The 19,524-nt window shown below is 52.6% G+C and overlaps 1 protein-coding gene across 1 annotated transcript; it reads left to right on the forward strand.

Annotated features, from left to right (window-relative positions):
• The first annotated feature begins 8,223 nt into the window (after nt 1-8,223).
• On the forward strand, nt 8,224-18,252 carry PROC (protein C, inactivator of coagulation factors Va and VIIIa). Its single transcript, XM_037745659.1, is given in 9 exon segments — nt 8,224-8,286; nt 9,560-9,646; nt 10,942-11,108; nt 12,547-12,571; nt 12,664-12,852; nt 12,855-13,037; nt 15,130-15,272; nt 16,114-16,231; nt 17,365-18,252. Coding segments are annotated over 9 exon segments (1,551 nt in total). The 5' UTR covers nt 8,224-8,240; the 3' UTR covers nt 17,958-18,252.
• The last annotated feature ends 1,272 nt before the right edge of the window (nt 18,253-19,524 follow it).

The raw sequence follows: 19,524 nt of genomic DNA on the forward strand, positions 1-19,524 counted from the left end.
GCACGATCTTGGCTCACTGCAACCTCAACCTCCTGGATTCAAGCCGTCCTCCCGCCTCAGCCTCCCAAGTAGCTAGGACTACAGGCGCACCACCATGCCTGGCTAATTTTTGTGTTTTTAGTAGAGATGGGGTTTCGCCATGTTGGTCAGGTTGGTCTCGAACTCCTGACCTTGATCCGCCCACCTCAGCCTCCCAAAGTGCTGGGATTATAGGCGTGAGCCACCGCACCCAGCCCTTTTTGAACATTTCTGAGCACACTGGATGTCATTATAAGTTAAACCTTTCTCTGTCTCTCTCTTTCTCTGTGTGTCTCTCTCAGGAAAAATAGTTTTAAAGCACAGAGATAATTTGAACTTGTGAAGTTGAGGTTGAATTCCAAATAAGTTGCAGTTTTAGTAAAGAAGTGAGAAGGGCTTGTTTAAATTGGTTGTCCTTTTCTGGTGACGTTTTGTTTTGTTTCCAAAAACTGAGTCATTTTTCATTATACGAGCTTTGTCGCTACCTACCTATGGCATCGACAACTCAGGGTCAGTCATTTCATCATTTTCCTGGGCCCTTATGGGCTCCTCAAGGATCATCAAGCAGTTTTGGAGGAACAACTTATAAATTTCAGTTGTTTAACTGGAATCTTTTTCTCTATTTTCACTCTTAATATCAATTATTTCCAAATTAGACAGACATTCTTCTTGTCCTGTGCCTTGAAAATATGGTTGTATGGCAGGCTGCCTTTGTACCCTGGCAACAGCGACAGCCCTCATGCAGGCACATGTCCAAAGGAGGACATCTCCTTCCATTCCTGGAATGTGAAAAATCTCATTAAGTGCTTTCGCATGCTTTGAGGAAACTGAAAAGTAAATAAAAGCTTTCATTTTGAAAGCATCAATATTGCAGGGACACAAACTCCACCCCCTTTTACCGATGTTGCATACAAAGTGTGCAGGACACTCTGTGGCTAATATTTTAAAATTTTCATTGGTAAAGAGTTCATAGGCTGCACAGAATTTGCAAAAATTTACATTTGCACTGTCTGCCGAATAGGCAGACGGATAGGCAAAGTCACGTTTGTATTTGGACAAGTTAGCATCAACATTCTTTTATTTTTTTTCTGCAGGTGCATTAAAATCTTCATAGAAATAAAAAGGATGATTTGAAACTCCATGTTTTCAAATCAAAGGATGTACAAGTTAGGAGAACTGTTTTTTATGGCCATGATTGGACGCAGCACTTGCTTACTGCAGAAAGCATGATTGTTGCTGGGATCTGGCAGAATTGGCTGAATATTGTAAAGGGCCATCAGACATTTCTCCCCTTGTTCACTCACACGATATTTCCGTTACGGCCTGTGAATGGGGAAACATGCCTCTACTCAGCTTCAAAAAACAATCAAAGGAATTCAGTTACAGCCTGTGAATGAGGAAGCATGCCTCTACTCAGTTTCAAAAAACAATCACACAAATTAGTTTATGTGGTATGCCCTAGCTAATTCAGCAGCCACTATTTTGAATTGGTGTCTTTGGGGAGACAAAAAGCGTTTTGGTTAATTTTGACACACTTGCCTATCTTACTGGGGACTTGTGAGGCAGTCTCTACAGTCCCTTCTTGCACCATGCCCAATCCCAAATTCTCTCTGCTTATTGTGCAGTATCCCTTGTGTTGATTCTTTACCTCCCTCATCCAGTTGTCTGTGTCACTCCACCTGGTATTAAAATAACACGGCCATTTGGGTTATGCTGGCATTGATGTTGCAACACCATTTCCTCATTTTCATCATCTGAATGCTTAAGAAAACATGGCCCCAGTATTCACCATGCCAAAATTAAACTAGCAGTGTCTGAACACAAAGCACAACAATTAATCCACAGGCAAAGTGGATGGTCACGTTCAAGATTACAGTATGCTTAAGTTATATCACAAGGAGTGACATAATAATGGATGATTCACTATGGTGTACTGCAAATCTTGGTTGTTGTCCTCAGCAACAGACACTAAGGAAGGTGATGTGTCCATTTGGCACTAAAACCAGTGTTGCCTTCAGCCTCTATTTCTGGGGTTACCATGTGGGCTTTGTACCTTTTCCCTAATCTCCTGTATCTATTACTGAAAACTTCGACTTTTCTCTTCCCAAGGGAGAATTTACTTCCTTTTAACTTTTTGGCTTTTTTTTTTTTTTTTTTTTTTTTTTAATGTTAAAAACGGTACAATCCCAGACAAATGAGACACTTGATCATATTAGCATGTTTATAGCATCAAGAAATAATGCCTCAATTTAAAAAGTCAATTGTATTTATAAATACTAGCAACAAACAAATGTAAGTTCAAATCTTTAAAATGCCATTTAAATAACATTGTTTAAACATGAAATAAGTAGGGATAAATTTAACAAAATATGTTCAAAACCTATACCTGAAAAAGATTAAATATGAAGAGAGAAATTAACAGAGCTAAATAAATGTAGAGAAATACCATGCTAATGGATTAGAAGACTCAATATTAAGATGTCTTTTCCTCCTAAATTGTTCTATAGATACAACTCAATCCAAATCAAGATTCCAGCAAGAATTTTTTCTTTTGAAATTGAGAAATTGGTTCTAAAATTTATATAGAAGTAGAAAGGACCTAGAATAGCCAAAACATTTTGAAAAATAAGAACAAAGTTGTAAGACTTACACTACTTGATTTCATGATTTACTTGAATATTGTAATAGCAATTAAGCAATTAAGACATTATAATGATGGCATAAGAAAGATAGATTAACTGAACAAAATAGAATCCAGAAGTAGATGTATGCATATATGGTCAATTGATTTCAACAGAGCACCAAAGCAATTCAATGGGAGAAAGGATAGTGTTTGCAAGAAATGAGGCTATAACCAATAGATCGCCATATATTTTAAAGAATGACTTTTGATCTCTACCTCACACCATATACCAAAATTAACAAATTCAAAATGGGTCAGAGATATAAATGTAAAAGCGAAAACCATAAAGCCTTTGTGACCTTGAATGAGGCAGTGTTCTTTTGTAGAACAAAAAACATGAACCATAAAAGAAAATGTTGATAATTGGACTTTATCAAAATTACAAACATCTGTTCATTAAAAGACACTGTTAAGTATAAAAGACAAGCCATAGACTGGGAGGAAATTTTTGCAAAAATACTTAGCTGACAAAGGGCTTGTTGTTAGGATACATACAAATTCTGAAAACTCAATTTAAAAATCACTCAAAAACAAGAAACAAACAAAAAAAAACCAGCCCAAAGATTTAAACAGGCACTCTACCAAAGAAAATATAAATAGCAAATTAGCACAGGAAAAGATGCTCCAAATCATTAGAGAATCAGAAAATGAAAATTAAAGTTACAATGAGATACCACTACACATCTATCGAGAAGGCTAAAAATTAAAAATTAAAATTAAAAAACAACCGACAACACCAAATGCTGGTGAGGATGCAGAGTGACAGGAACACTCAGACATTGCTTAGCGGGAATGCAAAATGGTACTGCCGTTCTGGAAAAGTTTGACTTTATTATTTTTTTAAAAAAGTAAACATGTACTCACCACATGACTAAGCAATCCCATTTCTAGATATTACCCAAGAAAAATAAAAAACATACGCCCACACAACGACCTGTATATAAATGTTCTAGCAGCTTCATTTAATGATAGCCAAGAACTGGCAAATGGATAACAGATTGTGGTACGTGTATATAATGGAGTCCAGTCAGCAATAAAAATAAATAAAACTGCTGTAGACATCCACATGAATAAATCACAAAAGCTTTATGCTGAGTGAAATAAGGCAGTCTTAAAAAGCTATGTACTAGCCAGGCACAGTGGCTCATGCCTGTATTCCCAGCACTTTGGAGGCCGAGGTGGGTGGATCACTTGAGATCAGGAGTTCAAGACCAGCCTGGCCAACATGGTGAAACCCCGTCTCTACTAAAAAATACAAAAATTAGCTGGATGTGGCGGCATGCGCCTGTAATCCCAGCTACTCAGGAGGCTGAGGCAGGAGAATCTCTTGAACCTGGGAGGTGGAGGTAGGTTGCAGTGAGCTGAGATCACACCAGTGCACCCCAGCCAGGGCAACAGAGCAGGACTCCAACTCAAAAAAAAAAAAAAAAAAAAAAAAAAAAAAAAAAAAAAAAAAAAAAAAAAAAAAGCTGTGTACTGTAGGATTCCCTTTATATGCTATTCTAGAAAATGCAAATTATAGAGATAGAAATCCAATCAGTGGTTGCCAAGACTTGGGTGGAACACAGAACTTGTGAGGGTGTTGGAAATGTTCTACATCATGACTGTGGTGGTGGCTACGCTATTACATACATTTGTCAGAACTGAACATTTTTACATTGTGAGTTTCACTGCATGTAAATTATACTGCAATAAACCTGACAACAAAAAGAGAGACATTGAACGGCATCCATCCACCTCCACTTCTTACCAGGGAGCTCCCGGGAGCCTCTCCAGTGTCTCGCCTTCCTGCCCTGCCTGGGGTGGGCTGAGCAGCGCGGCATCCCTGCAGAGAGAATGGAGAATGGGCAACCCCCACACAGGGGAGTGGCATGGGGTGAGAAGGAACCATAGTCACATCAGCCCTGACCACCAGCCCATCTCTCATCACCTTTCAGCAGAGGGAGCTCAAGTCAGGTTTCTGGCACCTATTGGCAGAGCCAGAGTCAAGACACAGGGGGTGGGGAGTGTTGTACAGATTACGGCTGATTCTGAATGGTCAGCGTAATCTGTACAACACATCTGTGCAATCTGAGCTTCCATACAGCAGCAGCTGCCCTGGACCCGTTCCCCTCCTGGTCAGCCCCTCCTGACCTTCCCAGGCCTGTGGGAAGGGCAATGACCATTATCACCTGGCTTTGATCCCCACAAAGCTTCGTGTGGTACCTAGCTTTTCTCTCTAGGATATTTGGGGAGCTGAGAGGGGAAAAGTCATGTTCACTTTGTATAAAATATTTAAAAATAAGGCCAGGCACAGTGGCTCACGCCTGTAATCTCAGCACTTTGGGAGGCTGTGGAGGGAGGATCACTTGAGGCCAGGAGTTCTAGAGTAACACAGCACGATGTCCTCTCTCCTAAAATGTTTTAAAAATTATCTGGGTGTGGTGGCAGTGCCTGTGGTCCCAGCCACTGAGGAGGCTGAAACAGAAGAATCCGTTGAGCCCAGGAGGTCTAGGCTGCAGAGAGCTGTGATCCCACCACTGCACTCCAGCCTGGGTGACCCAGCCAGAAAGACCCTGTCTCAAAAAAAATCTTTTTTTAATTACAAAATAATAAAAGATTTAATGTAACCCTTACAACAGTCACCTGAGATGGATGCTACTACTGACTCCACTTTACAGATGTGGACATTGAGACGCACGGAAGTTAAATCTCCCTGTCAGGAGAAGCCCAGCTGAGGTTTAAGGCCGTGTGAAGCTGACCGAGAGCTGAGGGCTTTGGGACGCCGCCTGGCTCCGGGAGTTGTGGCTGTCCCTGCCCCCGGGAGTTGTGGCTGTCCCTGCCCCACGCACATTTGGTTCTTACCCCTTTATCTGGGTCTTCATCCATGCAGCGAATTCCTCAACCACAGATGTCCCTCTGCTCTCTGACTCACAGCGAGCTCGCTAGCCTCCTGCCGGGACCTGACCGCGTTGGGGCCACAGGGGGCGAGTCACACCTGGCAAGCCAAGCGGGCGAGGCCGCACCTGTGCAGGGCCCCGGCTCCTCCGCAGCGCCCCCGGCTGGAGCCTGGTGTAACTGCAGAGACCCCTGGATCCCGGCAGCTGCCTCCAGGTGACGCCGGCCTTCAGACCGTCCCTGCCTGGAGCGGGTGACGGGGGTCCTGCACTGCCGGCGGATGAAGAGGCGGTGAGGCAGCCCGCCGTGCAGAGCCCCCGTCGGCCGACAAGCTTACAGAGCTCTGCAGAGGACCCTGCCTCTCTCTGGGCAGCCTTCCAAGCCTTGCCACCCATACCCCAGCACTGGGCACTTGGGAGCATTGCAGCTGCCCCGGATCGTACCGGAGCTAGTGCTTTGGGCATCTGGGCTGGTTTGGACGTGGGTGCCCCGGGCAGAGTCCATTACGCAGGTCAGAATCAGTGTTCGGACCCTGCACAGACTTGTGGAGCGAGCTAGGGTGGGGAGGAGTGGACGGCAAGAAGTTGGTGGGGAAGAGAATCGGCGCCCAAAGAATACCCACAACATCTTGTGCCTGGGAGGCAAACAGAGGGCAGTGATCCCTGCAGACTTCCGGGGCGACGCCTGGAGCAAGAACAGGAACATACAAGGTGTTGCCTTGTGTGGTCTTGCCTGGGGTCTTCATGCTTCCTGCCTGAGTTCCCAGGAGCTTGTCTCTGCTTCTCTAGGCAGCTGCCACAGCCTCTCACAAACAGCTCCTGGCTCCTCACTTCCGGTAGTCTTAATTCCAAAATCTATTGCCCCACCCCCCCATCACCCACCCCCAGCCTCCTCTCCACCTCCACCCTCTTCCAGCACCTCCCCAACTGCTTGTCTTCTGTGTCTCTCCATAATCTCCCCACCTGGTAGGGGAAGAAGTGTTCCTTCCTCCTGTCTGCTCTTTGATGTCCAGTTGAAGTGCCATCTCCTCCAGGCAGCCTCCCCTGGCTATGCCAGCTTGTGCTGATTGCCCTCTCCTCTGAATTCTGTAAGCATTTCCTCTGTGTACCTGCCTCTGGGTCCTGCAAGATGGGCCTGCCTTGTTAAGAGTTTTACCGTGTTCCTCTAGGACAGAATCTGATTGATCCCCTGGGTCAGGTGACTTCCCTGGGCAATCAATGGAAGCGGGGTCACATGCCCCATTTAGAGGTGCAGACTTTGAGGAGGAGCATGGGCAACTCATCCTAGGACGGGGTAGGGCAGGGAGGAAAGGGGGGCATCTCTGGTGCAGCCTGGTGCGGTGCCTCAGGCATCTGGTTACAATCAACACAAGCTGTTTCAGCCAATTTAAGGAAACTTCAGGAAGAAGCGGGTTTAGGAGGGCACGGGGACCCTCCTACACCCGAAGCCAGGATATGCCACCAATCATAAGGAGGTAGAGGCCACTTTCCACTGCTTCCTGGGACTCTGCGGGTCTCCCTGGTCTCGTGTCTCCATCTGTGTCTGCACTCCTGCATCTTCCTTCTCATCACCCTCCTCTGCTTTAAGCCTAAACAGGATGCCCAGGACCTGGCCTCAATCTTCGGAGTCTGGTGCCCACGGTGTACTGATGGTGTGAGACCCTATTCCTGGAGGAGGGAGGACAGAATCGGATTGATCCCCTCAACAGAAGCCAGCAAGATGGGGTCATATGCCCCGTTTAGAAGTGTAGACTTTGAGGAGGAGTGTGGGCAACTCCTCCTAGGAACCAGTAGGGGAGGGAGGAAAGGGGGGCATCTCTGGGGCAGCCTGGTTTGGGGCAGCAAGACGCTTAATAAATGCCGATAGGCTTCAGGACACTGGCAAAGGTGTTGAGATGGACCCTTTATTTCTGCCCTTCTCCCTTCTGGCACCGCAGCCAGGAAACTGCTGCAGCCTTTCGGGATTCCCACTCATTTTTCTTACTGGTTCACAAGAGAAGCCAAGTGGAAGCAGCAAGACCTGAGTTCAAATTAAATCTGCCAACTACCAGCTCGGGGGATCTGGGCAAGTAACACAGAGTTGAGTGTCCTTGCCTGAAAAGTAGAGGTTAGAGGGACGATATGTGCAGTTTCGTGGGAGGGGGCGGGGGGAGTTTGTGAGCAATTGGAGGTGCCCAGCATCCACGCACTGGGGACCCAAAGAGGGGCATCTTCTTATGGTTTTATGTATCAGAAATTGGGATGGCATATCATTGGGACAGTGTCTTTTTTCTTGTATGGTGGCACATAAATAGGTCTGTCTTATAATTAATGGCATCCTAGATTTGATGAAATATGGAATATTACCTGTTGTGCTGATCTTGGACAAACTACAATGTTTCTGGGCAAAATGTCCCCATCTGAAAAACAGGGACAACGTCCCTCCCTTAGCCAGCCACTTGGGGCTAAAATGAGACCACATCTGTCAAGGGTTTTGCCCTCACCTCCCTCCCTGCTGGACGGCATCCGTGGTGGGCAGAGGTGGGCTTCAGGTAACCCAAGCCGTGCTGAGCTAGGACCAGGAATGCTATTGCCACTTTTGTTTGTCTATGGAGAGGGAGGCCTTAGCGCTGAGGGCCAAGCAAATATTTGTGGTTATGGATTAACTCGAACTCCAGCCTGTCATGGCGGCAGGACGGCGAATTTGCAGTTTCTCCACGACCCACCCCTGTAAGTCCCCCTCCGGGCAGGTATATGACGGGTGTGGAGGGAGGGCTGTCCCCGGGAGAGGAGAGTTAGGTGGTGGTGAGGGCTGAGTCCTCCAGCCAGGGTGCTCGAGACCCCCGGAGCTTGGGGTAAAAGGAAGCGAGGCCCTCCACTGGCTCGGCCTGGCAGCCACAGTCCTGGGGCCCTTTGCCACGCGCCTCCCTCTTTCCAGGACGAGGGTCCCAGGGCCCAGGGCCATTCCGACAGGCAGTTTGGAGCAAAGGATCCTCCATTCTCTCCACCCCACTTCCACCTTTGGGGGTATCAGATTTGAACAGATCTCAGAAGCAGCCTCAGAGGGAGTAGGCAAGAATGCAGAGCAGGGGCTGGCAGGGTGTGCAGAGGGCCAGGCAGCCTACCCACTGGGGCGGCTCCTTGGTCTCTGGTCCCCAGGGCTACCTCTGTGGCCTTGTGGGGCACCTGGTGGTTTGGGGCAGGGTTTGAGTTTCCATGCCTGGAGCCACAGAGGCCTGGCCTTGAGTCCTGGCTCTGCCACCTCTGGGGTTAGATTTTTAAGAAACCACCAAACTCCTCCGAGCCTCAGTTTCCCCCTCTATGAAATGGGGTTGACAGCATTAATAGCTACCTCTTGGGTGGTTGTGAGCCTTAACTGAAGTCATAATAGCTCATGTTTACTGAGCAGGAGCTCTGTGCAAAGCCTGTTTGTTTGGAGAACTTTATGTGGATTAACTCCTTTAATTCTCACATCCTTTAAGGCAGAAATATAACATGTGATTCCATCTGTTTTATAAACGAGGAAGCGGAGGAGCAGTTAAGCATCGTGGCCCACACTGCCCTCCAGTAAGTGCTGGAGCTGGAGTTTGCACTGTGCAGTCTGGCGTCATGGCCTGCCCTCTGAATCCTGTAAAAATTGCTTGAAGGACGCCATGAGTGTCCAATCAACATTAGCTAATATTCTCAGCCCAGCCATCAGACCGAAGAGGCAGCCAACCCACTGCCCCCAGGGAGGGCACAAACATCCCGGCGCCCTCTCCACCGCATTTTGGAGCCGCTAGTATCTAGGCAGGCAGTGTGACCTCAGCCCCACATAGAGGGGACAGTTGACGACTTCTGAGGGTGGCTATGTGTCTAGCGAACAATGGCCCTCAATCCCAGCTTCCACCCTAACAGCCAGCACACAGGGACAGTCCTTCCATTCCGCCTCCACCTGGAAGGTGCAGGCAGAGCAGCGGTGGGGGTGGGCATTGCCCGCAGCTCAGAAGTCCTCCTCAGACAGGTACCAGCGCCTCTGGAATGTGGCGGCTCGCAAGCCTCCTGCTGTTCCTGGCCACCTGGGGAATTTCCAGCTCACCAGCTCCTCTTGGTAAGGCCTCCCCACCCCTACCCCAGGACCCCTGTGGCCTCTACAAGGCCTGAGTGGGCATCTGCCCAGGACTTCACAGCTTCCACCATCTCTCTGAGCCCTGGGTGAGATGAGGGGCAGACGGGAATGGCAGGAATCAACTGATCAGTCCCAGGTGGGCCAGCTGCCAGAGTGCCACACAAGGGCTGCCAGGGCAGGCACACGTGACAGCAGGGAGCCCTGTGATTACTTCCTAAAGCTCCCTCCGCCCCACAGGATGGTCGCAGAGTCCCCTGGGACTTCCCTCTCCACCCCCTCACTCCCTCGGCTGTGAAGACCCCAGGTCCAGGCTACCACCCACACTGCCCAGCGCAGCCTCTCCTCCTCAAATGCACGTCCGGCTCATGGCTGCCCTGCCCCTGCCCCAGCCCCTTTCCTGGTCTCCACAGTTAACAGGAGAAGGCCATGATTCTTGGGGAGGTCTGCGGGACACGCAGGCCCCTAGAGCCACACCATTCTGTTGGTTGCATTTGTACGTTTATTGAGCTGCTTATCTGCCTGGGACCCGTACCCCCACCTTTTCTCCGAGCTGTCCTCAGCTCAGGCACACCTCCTCTACGATGTCATTCCCTCCAGCCCTCATCCTCCCTCCTAACTGTCCCCTGCACCCAAGACAAACACTTCACAAAGCCCGAGAGACATTTGGTGACTCTCACTGGGTAACAGGTCTGTTTGTCCTCGCCCAAGGGGAGGAGCATGGGAAATGCTTGGCCGGGGAGGAGAGGGAGACTGGGGGATGCATCAAGATGGGCTGCACGCTGTGCACTGGAGGAACGTGAGGCGATTAGCTTGGCAGTCTTCACAGCGGCAGCCAGGGCACTCATCCTTGGGTGCTTATCTCTGGGCCAGGGACGGTATTGGGTGTTTTACATGGCGATCTCATCCCCATGTTTTGGATGAGTAAATAGAGGCTGAGTGGAGCGATGAGGAGGCTGGCCCTATGGTGTTGGCCAGGCACATGTGACTGCAAGAGGTAAAAACACTGGCTCAGATACACAGAGGTCAGGGTGGGGTTCACAGGGAGGCCTGTCCATCTCAGAGCAAGGCTTCCTCCTCTAACTGCCACCTGCTTCCCAGGGAGGAAGACAGCAGAGAAGCCCAGTGCCTGGCTATGACCTGGAATTAGCATGAGTCCCGAGGGGGCGGAGACAAGAACTTCCCAGGCTCTCCTGGCTGGGCTTCCTCAGACCCCCTCATGGCCCCAGCCCCTCTCAGGCCCCTCCACCAAGGTGAGCTCCCCCTCCCTCCAAAACCAGACTCAGTGTTCTCCAGCAGCGAGCGTGCCCACCAGGTACTGCGGATCCAGAAACGCGCCAACAACTTTCTGGAGGAGCTCCGGCCTGGCAACCTGGAGCGGGAGTGCACAGAGGAGATCTGTGACTTCGAGGAGGCCAAGGAAATTTTCCAAAACGTGGATGACACAGTAAGGCCACCACAGGTCCAGGGGATGAGGCTCAGGGGTGAGCTGGTGACCATCAGGGGCCTGGAGGAGCAGGTGGGGGCCCAATGCTGAGGCCCTCTTAGGAGCTGGGGAGGTGGTGGGTGTCAGCCCCCTCTCCTCCTGCTTGTGGGGGTGGCTGAGGGGAGTGAGGAGGATGCTGGCCTTATGGTGTTGGCCAGGCGCATGTGACTGCAGGAAACAGAACTCGAGAAGAAGCTCCAGTAAAGGGTGTGGGGCAGCCCTAGGCAGGGACTCCCACCCAACCACGCTGTAGGCGGTTTCGTCTATCCTCCAGCCACCCCTTAGCACCACTGCCTCCCCTCCTTGTCTCACAAAGACCCAGAGACCACCCTGCTACCACCCATGCCCCTGCTGATCAGGGTATGTGTGACTGAGACTCACTTCTGTCCACATAAAATCGCTCACTCTGTGCCTCACATCAAGGAGAGAAAATCTGATTGCTCGAAGGGTCAGAAGACAGGGTCTGTGTCCTATTTGCCTAAGGGTCCAAGTCCTTTGGGACCCCCAGAGCCCTGTGGAGGTGGCCCCAAGTAGCAGGGTGAGCTTGGTAAGGGGGCTGGCTTCCTGAGACAAGGCTCAGACTCACTCTGTTCCTGGAGCTCGCTTCAACCACTAGGACCTGAAAGTTGTGCCCTGACCCAGCCTTCCAAGGCATCCATCTGTAGGCATGTTTCCCAGCGCAGGCTTTCAAGGCAAAAGGAGACCCTCTGGTCTGCACCCTCTCTTGCCCTCAGCCTCCACCTCCTTGACTGGACCCCTAAATGCCCCCCTCCATCCGCACCGCCTCTTTCCCCTGTGGCCTCTCTGGCAGAGCCACAATGACCTTCTGCCGCACACATCTGATCACATCAAGCGGATGCTCCCGCCTCACCCATGCTCTCAGCCACCGCAGGCCTTGGCTGGCCCTTTCTGATGGAGCAGGCATCTCAGCGTGGGGTGGCTGGTCCCAGACCACCACCAGCAACAGCCCAGTCCTGATACCTGGTTAGGAACGCAGACCCTCTGCCCCCGCCCCCCCAACTCTGAGAACACTGGCTTAGGGAAAGGCTAGGTGCTCAAGGGTCCTTGAGCTGGTGCGTAGAGGGAGCTGGAAGGAGGCCGAGCGACCTGGCGAGGGATTCGGTCTCTTGCGTTGCAGAGGCTGCAGAGGCTGCTGTGGGAGCCGACAATCGCTAGAGCAGTGCTGGAGCTGCTTGGGAGAGGGCGTTGCTCGAGGGACGCGGGATTGAGGCTGGACGCGGGTGGGGGATGCTGGAGGGCGGGGGAGGCGGGCGTGGATCCCCGTGTGTCCGGAAGCGCTCCCGTCCCCTGCCCACTCACCGGCCGCCCTGCCCCACCCCGCCGCGCCCCCTCCGCACACTCGGCTGCAGGCGCCTGACGCTGCCCGCTCTCTCCACAGCTGGCCTTCTGGTCCAAGTACGTCGGTGAGTGCGTTCTAGATCCCCGGCTGCTCTGCCGGCGCCCGCGGCCCTCAGAGTCTCTGGCCGCTGACCCCCTGCCCCGCCTTGTGTCGCAGATGATGACCAGTGCTTGGTCCGGCCCTCGGAGCACCCGTGCGGCAGCCTGTGCTGCGGGCACGGCACGTGCATCGACGGCATCGGCAGCTTCAGCTGCGACTGCAGCGACGGCTGGGAGGGCCGCTTCTGCCAGCGCGGTGAGGGGCGAGGGGGGCGCAGGCGCGCGGGCGGCGGGCCGGGGCTGGGGTCGGGGGGCGCCGCACCAGCGCCCGCTGCTTGCTGCCTCCCCTGCCCGCAGAGGTGAGCTTCCTCAACTGCTCGCTGGACAACGGCGGCTGCATGCACTACTGCCTGGAGGAGGAGGGCGGACGGCGCTGCAGCTGCGCGCTCGGCTACAAGCTGGGGGACGACCACCTGCAATGCGAGCCCGCAGGTGAGAGGCCCCCATACATCGCCCAGCAACCGCGCCGGGTGCTCGTGGGCGGCGTGCGCAGGCCCCTTCACGGGGCGCGGCACAGGAGGCTTCTATAGGGAGGGAGCGAGGAGCAAGTTGAGCCCGGGGGCAGCGGCAGACTTAGTGCGGTCAGCCAGGGAGCGGGGCGGCCCCTCCGCTTTCTCTGCTTGCTCTCTTCCTGGCGTCCCCGCCTTCCTCTGCGCGTCCCTGCCCACCTGGGGCCACCTCCCGGAGCGCGAGTCCAGGGGTGGCTCAGATCTCCAGTCTGAGCGGATCGGGGACCAGGACTGCAGCGCCTCCATCTAGCTTGGCTGCATTAATTTTCTCTGATGTTGTCCGGCCGGAATCGCACTTCCCTCTTTACCCCTTGCTTCTTTGAGGAGAGAACAGAACCCTGATTCTGTCTTCTTGTATATTTTCCTTTTTATGCATTTTAATCAAGTTTATATATGTACGAAACTTTAAAAATCAGTTTTACAACTCTTACATTTTAGCATGCTGTTCCTTGGCGTGGTCTTTTTTTCATTCATTTTCATCATAAGGTGGAGCTTTTTAATGTGGAAATTCCTACTTTCTACCTCTGGGAGCATGTGTTACTTATTCCTTCAACAATCTCCCCTTTGCTTCCTCTGTTTCTCTTTCCGGGCCTCCCATTATTCAGACCTCTTTCCCCTAGTTTTATTGTGTCTTCTATTTCTCATTTCTTTGACTTTGTGTTCTTCTTTCAGGGAACTTTGTACAAACTTTATAGTTCAGTGCTTCTGCTGAAAACAATTTTTGGCCAGGATCAGTGGCTCAGATCTGTAATTCCAGCACTTTAAGAGGCTGAGGTGGGAGGATTGCTTGAGCTTGGGAGTTTGAGACCAGCCTGGGCAACATAGGGGAACCCTGTCTCTTTTTTAAAAAAGGAAAAAAAAAAAAAGAGTTAAAGTTTTAACTTTTTATTTTGAAATAATTAGAGATTCCCACGAAGCTGCAAAGAAACACCTTTTGGGCCTGTTGACCTGTGGGCTTTCCTGCCAGGCGGTGGGAAGGCCCTGTCATTGGCAGGACACCAGATCATGAGGGTTTTCCTTTGAGGCTGCTTTCCTAGAGGAATCCACCAAGCTCTTGGAGGACAGAGGATGCTCCCTATGGCGTTCGGCCCCTTGGAGCAGGGTGGACCTTTGCCTAACTCCCTGTGGTCAGCCAAGAGCACCACTCCCTCCCCAGGCAGGCCTAGAGTCCCTAGTCAGAGTCTCTGGTTCACCTTCTGCAGGCAAGGAGAGGGGAGTCAAGCTAGTGAGGAGGGCTCTCGCAGTTTCTCTTACAAACTCTCAACAGCACCCCCACCTGCACTGCCTTCCCGGACCCCCAAGGCCTCCTGTTTCTGTGGTCCAATCCTTCTGCTGAGATTTTGCTTTCCAGTCTGCCAAGTCAGTTACTGTGTCCATTCATCTGCCGGCAGCTTCTGGAATGGTGTTGCTGTTGTGTCCTCTCCATTTTCTTGTCATTATGCAGCTCCCCTGCTGATGGCGCCCCATTGCCTCTTTAAGTCTAGCTATCTGGACTTGGCATTCAAGGTCCATTTTCAGCAGACTCAGGCTGACCTTCCAGCCCTCAGTTCTCCATGGTGTATGCGCTCTCTTCTTGTCAGGGAGGCCTCACAAACGTGTGTTCCTACTGTAGGAGCTCTCCAAGAATGCTCACCTCCTTCTCCCTATAATTCCTCTCCTCTGTGAGGAGCTCGGCAGCATCCCAGCATAAGACCTTGCTAATGTATCCCAGGGACCACCCCCAATCCTGGGTTACAATGAGCCTTCAGGAAGTTTAATGACCTATGTAAGAACCACAGCCAGCAGGTGATGTGGCCTGGTCTGACTCTTGCCATTCGGTGGCACTGTTCGTTGACTGACTGACTGACTGACTGGAGCTGGGTTGTAGCTAATATTAATGGAGTGGTCTAAGTATCATTGGTCCCTTGAACCCTGCACTGTAGCAAAGTGGCCTGTAGGCAGGAGGAGGACAAAGACAAGAGGGCAGTCTCCGGAGGAGTGCCTGGCAGGCCCCTCACCACCTCTGTCTATCTCAGTGAAATTCCCTTGTGGGAGGCTGTGGAGGCGGATGGAGAAGAAGCGCACTCACCTGAAACGAGACACAGAAGACCAAGAAGACCAAGTAGACCCGCGGCTCGTCGATGGGAAATTGACCAGACGGGGAGACAGCCCCTGGCAGGTGGGAGGCTCTAGGGCCGGGGTCACTGAGCCCCTCCCCGCAGCTGTGCTCAGGGTGCAGAAACCGAAAGGGAAGCTGCCATTGCTTGCTTGCAGGGGATGATAAAGGTGGGGGATACTTCAGGGAAAGAGAGACGCGACCTGGGGGGAGAGGAGCAGCCAGGGTGGGTGGGGGGGGCATGGGGCCATGGAGGGGGGATGCAGGAGGGAGGGTTACAGTCTCTAAAAAGAGCTGGAAAGACACTGCTCTGCCGGTGGGATTTGAGGAAGAAGCCCACCGATGGGGGAGGGCTAGGAGGGAGGGCTGGGCCTGCGTAGCCCTCCAGCCTCCACATGGGAACTGACACTTAGTGGGTTCCCCTCTCTAACAGGCATGGGGGCGATAGAAACCAATAAGAGGGGGTATTGGCCCTGGGGACTCAGACTCTGTGAGGGTCAGGACCCCAAAGACCGGGCAGCCCAATGGGGTCAGAGCCAGGAAGGCCCTTCAAGAGAGGGGCTGCGTGGGGCCCAAAGGGAATACCCAGGCATCCTGGGGGCCACAGAGTCTTCCTGGAGGACACAAGTCCTGGCCAAGGCTCCAAGGATGAGAGGAGCTCGCTGGGTGACACTGGGTGTGGCTGAGGGTGCCTGGAACAGTATGACCAGTACAGGAACAGCATGGGCAGTCAGGAAGGCACCCTGGGACAGGATAACACTGTAAAATGGGCAAAAATAGAAAATGCCAGAAAAGGGCCTAGGCCTATGCCCACATGACCAGGGAACTCAGGAAAGTGCAGATGAGACCCAGATGCCCTGAACTGGAGGCAGGCCTGTGATGTCATCATTTCGCCCTATTGCAGGTGGTCCTGCTGGACTCGCAGAAGAAGCTGGCCTGTGGGGCGGTCCTCATCCACCCCTCCTGGGTGCTGACAGCGGCCCACTGCCTGGAGGACCCCAGGAAGCTCCTTGTCAGGCTTGGTATGGGCTGGAGACTGACAGGAGGGGGGCTGCCAGAGGCCTGGGTGGGGGGACCAGGCAGGTTGTTCAGGTTTGGGGGACCCTGCTCCCCAGGTGCTTAAGCAAGAGGCTTCTTGAGCTCCACAGAAGGTGTTTGAGGGGAAGAGGCCTATGTGCCCTGCTCTGCCCAACCCGTGACACCTGGTATTTTGCAGTAGGGGGTTCTCTGGTGCTCTCTTCGAACCTGGGCACAGTTACCTGCACACACATGTTTGTGAGTGAGGGGCTACACAGACCCTGCCCTCTGCACTCCCACTCATGTGGAGCAGACTCTGTGTGGGCCTCAGCACCCTCAGGTGCAGAGGCCAGCAAGGCCTGGCCTCAGGGCTGTGCCTCCCATGGACGGATGGGGATGGGGCTGTGCAGCGGGAGTCCTGGCATCTGCCAAAGCCACGAGTAGGTTGGGGACGCCCGGGCATCACCCTCGATCTCTGGCAATTTCTGGAATGGGGCGTCTGGCTCAATTCTTTATGCCAAAAAGTAGAAAAAGTATACTGAGAATGACCAAATTCACATTTCCTACAGCATAATCTATAGCCAGTGGCCCCCTGAGGGGCTTGGGTTAAAATTTCCAGGTGCTCTTCCCCAGGAACCATCAGTCTGGCCTGAGAGGACCTTGTCTCTCAGGTGGGACCTGCCCTCTCCTCCCTGGCAGTGCCGTGTGCTGGGGGTCCTCCTCTCCCGGTCTGCTGCTCCTGCCCTGGTCTCTCCAGCTACCTTTGCTCCACATTTCTCTGGGGCTCTGGTCTGTGTCTGTGGTTTTCGGGGGCCTCGGGCTTCCCTGCTGCCCATTCCTTCTCTGGTTCTGGTCTCACCTTCATGAGTCCTGAAAATGGACCAGCATCTTGCCCCTTTGCGATTGACACCGTTGGCCACTCCTTCTGGCAGGAAAAGCCACCATGGATAGGGATCCACAGCATAGACAGGTGGCTCCAGGCAGTGCCTGGGACATGTGGGTACACAGTCTCTGGGATGGTCCCTCTTCAGGCCCCCAGCCCAGGCCTGCAGGGGCACAGCAGTGGGTGGGCCTGGGGAAAGTGCTGTGGGGGAGAGGCTCCCCGCAGCCCACTCTGACGGTGCCCTGTGCCCGGCAGGAGAGTATGACCTGCGGCGCTGGGAGAGGTGGGAGCTGGACCTGGACATCGAGGAGGTCCTGGTCCACCCCAACTACAGCAAGAGCACCACAGACAACGACATCGCGCTGGTGCGCCTGGCCCAGCCCGCCACCCTCTCGCAGACCATCGTGCCCGTCTGCCTCCCGGACAGCGGCCTCGCAGAGCGCAAGCTCACTCAGGCCGGCCAGGAGACCATCGTGACGGGCTGGGGCTACCAGAGCAGCCGAGAGAAGGACCCCAAGAGAAACCGCACCTTCGTTCTCAACTTCATCAAGATTCCCGTGGTCCCGCGCAATGAGTGCAGCAAGGTGATGAGCAACATGGTGTCTGAGAACATGCTGTGTGCGGGCATCCTCGGGGACCGGCAGGACGCCTGCGATGGTGACAGTGGGGGGCCCATGGTCGCGTACTTCCGCGGCACCTGGTTTCTGGTGGGTCTGGTGAGCTGGGGTGAGGGCTGTGGGCTCCTTCACAACTACGGTGTTTACACCAAAGTCAGCCGCTACCTCGATTGGATCCACGGGCACATAAGAGACAAGGAAGCCCCGCCGGAGAGCCAGGCGGCACCTTAGCAACCCTCTTGCTGGGCTGGGCTTTTGCATGGCAATGGATGGAGCATTAAAGGGGCATGTAACAAGCACATAGGCCTGCTGTTCTGTCTGTCCTTCCACCCCTCTTCTGGGCTGTTCTGGAGGGAAGTAACATTTATTGAGCACCTATTGTATGCCTCATGCCTTATGAATAGAACCTTAACTCCCAGACCAATTCTGTGGGGTGGGGAGGAGCAGATCCAAGTTCTGCAGGGTCTAAAGCTGTGTGTGTTGGGGGGACACTCTGTTTATGAAAAAGAATAAAAACCACGACCACAGAGGCGCTAGAGCCCTTCCCAGGGCTTTGGGAAGAGCCTGTGCAAGCCGGGGATGCTGAAGGCGAGGCTTGACTAGCTCTCCAGCAAGCCCAGCTTTGCAGGTAGATGGGTTTAGCTTGTATCACAGAGGAGGAAACTGAGGCTCTGTGAGGTTTACATGGTGAAGCCAAGATTCAAATCTAGGTCAGATTCCAAAACCCAGGTGCTTTTTTCTCTTCTCCACTGTCCTGGAGGACAGCTGGTTCCATGGCACTCGGTGTGGTGGCCAGCATTAGCTCTGCCGGGGAGCAGCCAGAGACCTAGAAAGTGTTGGTTCAGCTCAGAATGAGCTCACAGTGTCGCTGGGGCAGCTGTTTCAGCAATGTTACACCATCATAAACAGCAGAAAGAAAAAGTCTCTGGCTTAACCTGGCCTGATAGGCCTCATTGGATGAGACAGAAATAAGTCCAGGATACTCTGATCTGAAATCATTAAGTACCTGATAAAAGGAAATGCTGGTGAGATAAAGCTGAGAAAATTCATCTAAAGCCCAAAATTAGTCTAGCTGTCTGTGTGGCCTCCAGCAAGCCTTTTCTTCTCTCTGGGCATGGTGGTTAATTTCAGGTGTCCATTTGACTGGATGAAGGGATACCCAGCTGGCTGGCAAAGCATGATTTCTGGGTGTGTCTGTTAAGTGTTCTGGAGGAGATGGGTGACTGAGTCAGGGGACTATGCGGGGAAGATCCGCCCTCAGTGTGGGCGGGCACCATCCAATCAGCTGGGGACCCAGATGGAATCAAAAGGCAGAGGTCAGGTGAATTCTCTGTCTTGCCTGGAGCTGGGACACCCTTCTCCTGCCCTTGGACATCAGCTCCAGGTTCTCAAGCCTTTGGACTGTGACTTGCACCAGCAGCCCTCCAGGTTCTCAGGCTATTGGCCCTGGACTGAGGGTCCCGCCATAGCTCCCTGGTTCGGAGGCCTTGAGACCCGGACCGAGCCAGGCCAGCTTGCAGGTCTGCCATGGGACCCCTCAGCCTCCATGATCACAGAAGCCAAGTCCTCTAATAAGCCCCTTCTCATCTATCTGCATCTGTATACACATCCTATTGGTTCTGTCTCTGGAGAACCCTGACTAATCCAGGGGACATCAGTAAAATGAAGGGATTGGATGACCGCAGTGATTCTCCACCCTGGCTGCACATTTGCATCTCCCGGATAGCTTTTAAAAACACTGATGTCCAGTCCCACCCCCAGAGGTGCTAATTTAACTGACTGGGCTGGGGGAGGGGGA

Source organism: Cebus imitator, unplaced genomic scaffold, assembly GCF_001604975.1.
Source record: "Cebus imitator isolate Cc_AM_T3 unplaced genomic scaffold, Cebus_imitator-1.0 Scaffold207, whole genome shotgun sequence".
In the NCBI taxonomy this organism is placed as follows: Eukaryota; Metazoa; Chordata; class Mammalia; order Primates; family Cebidae; genus Cebus; species Cebus imitator.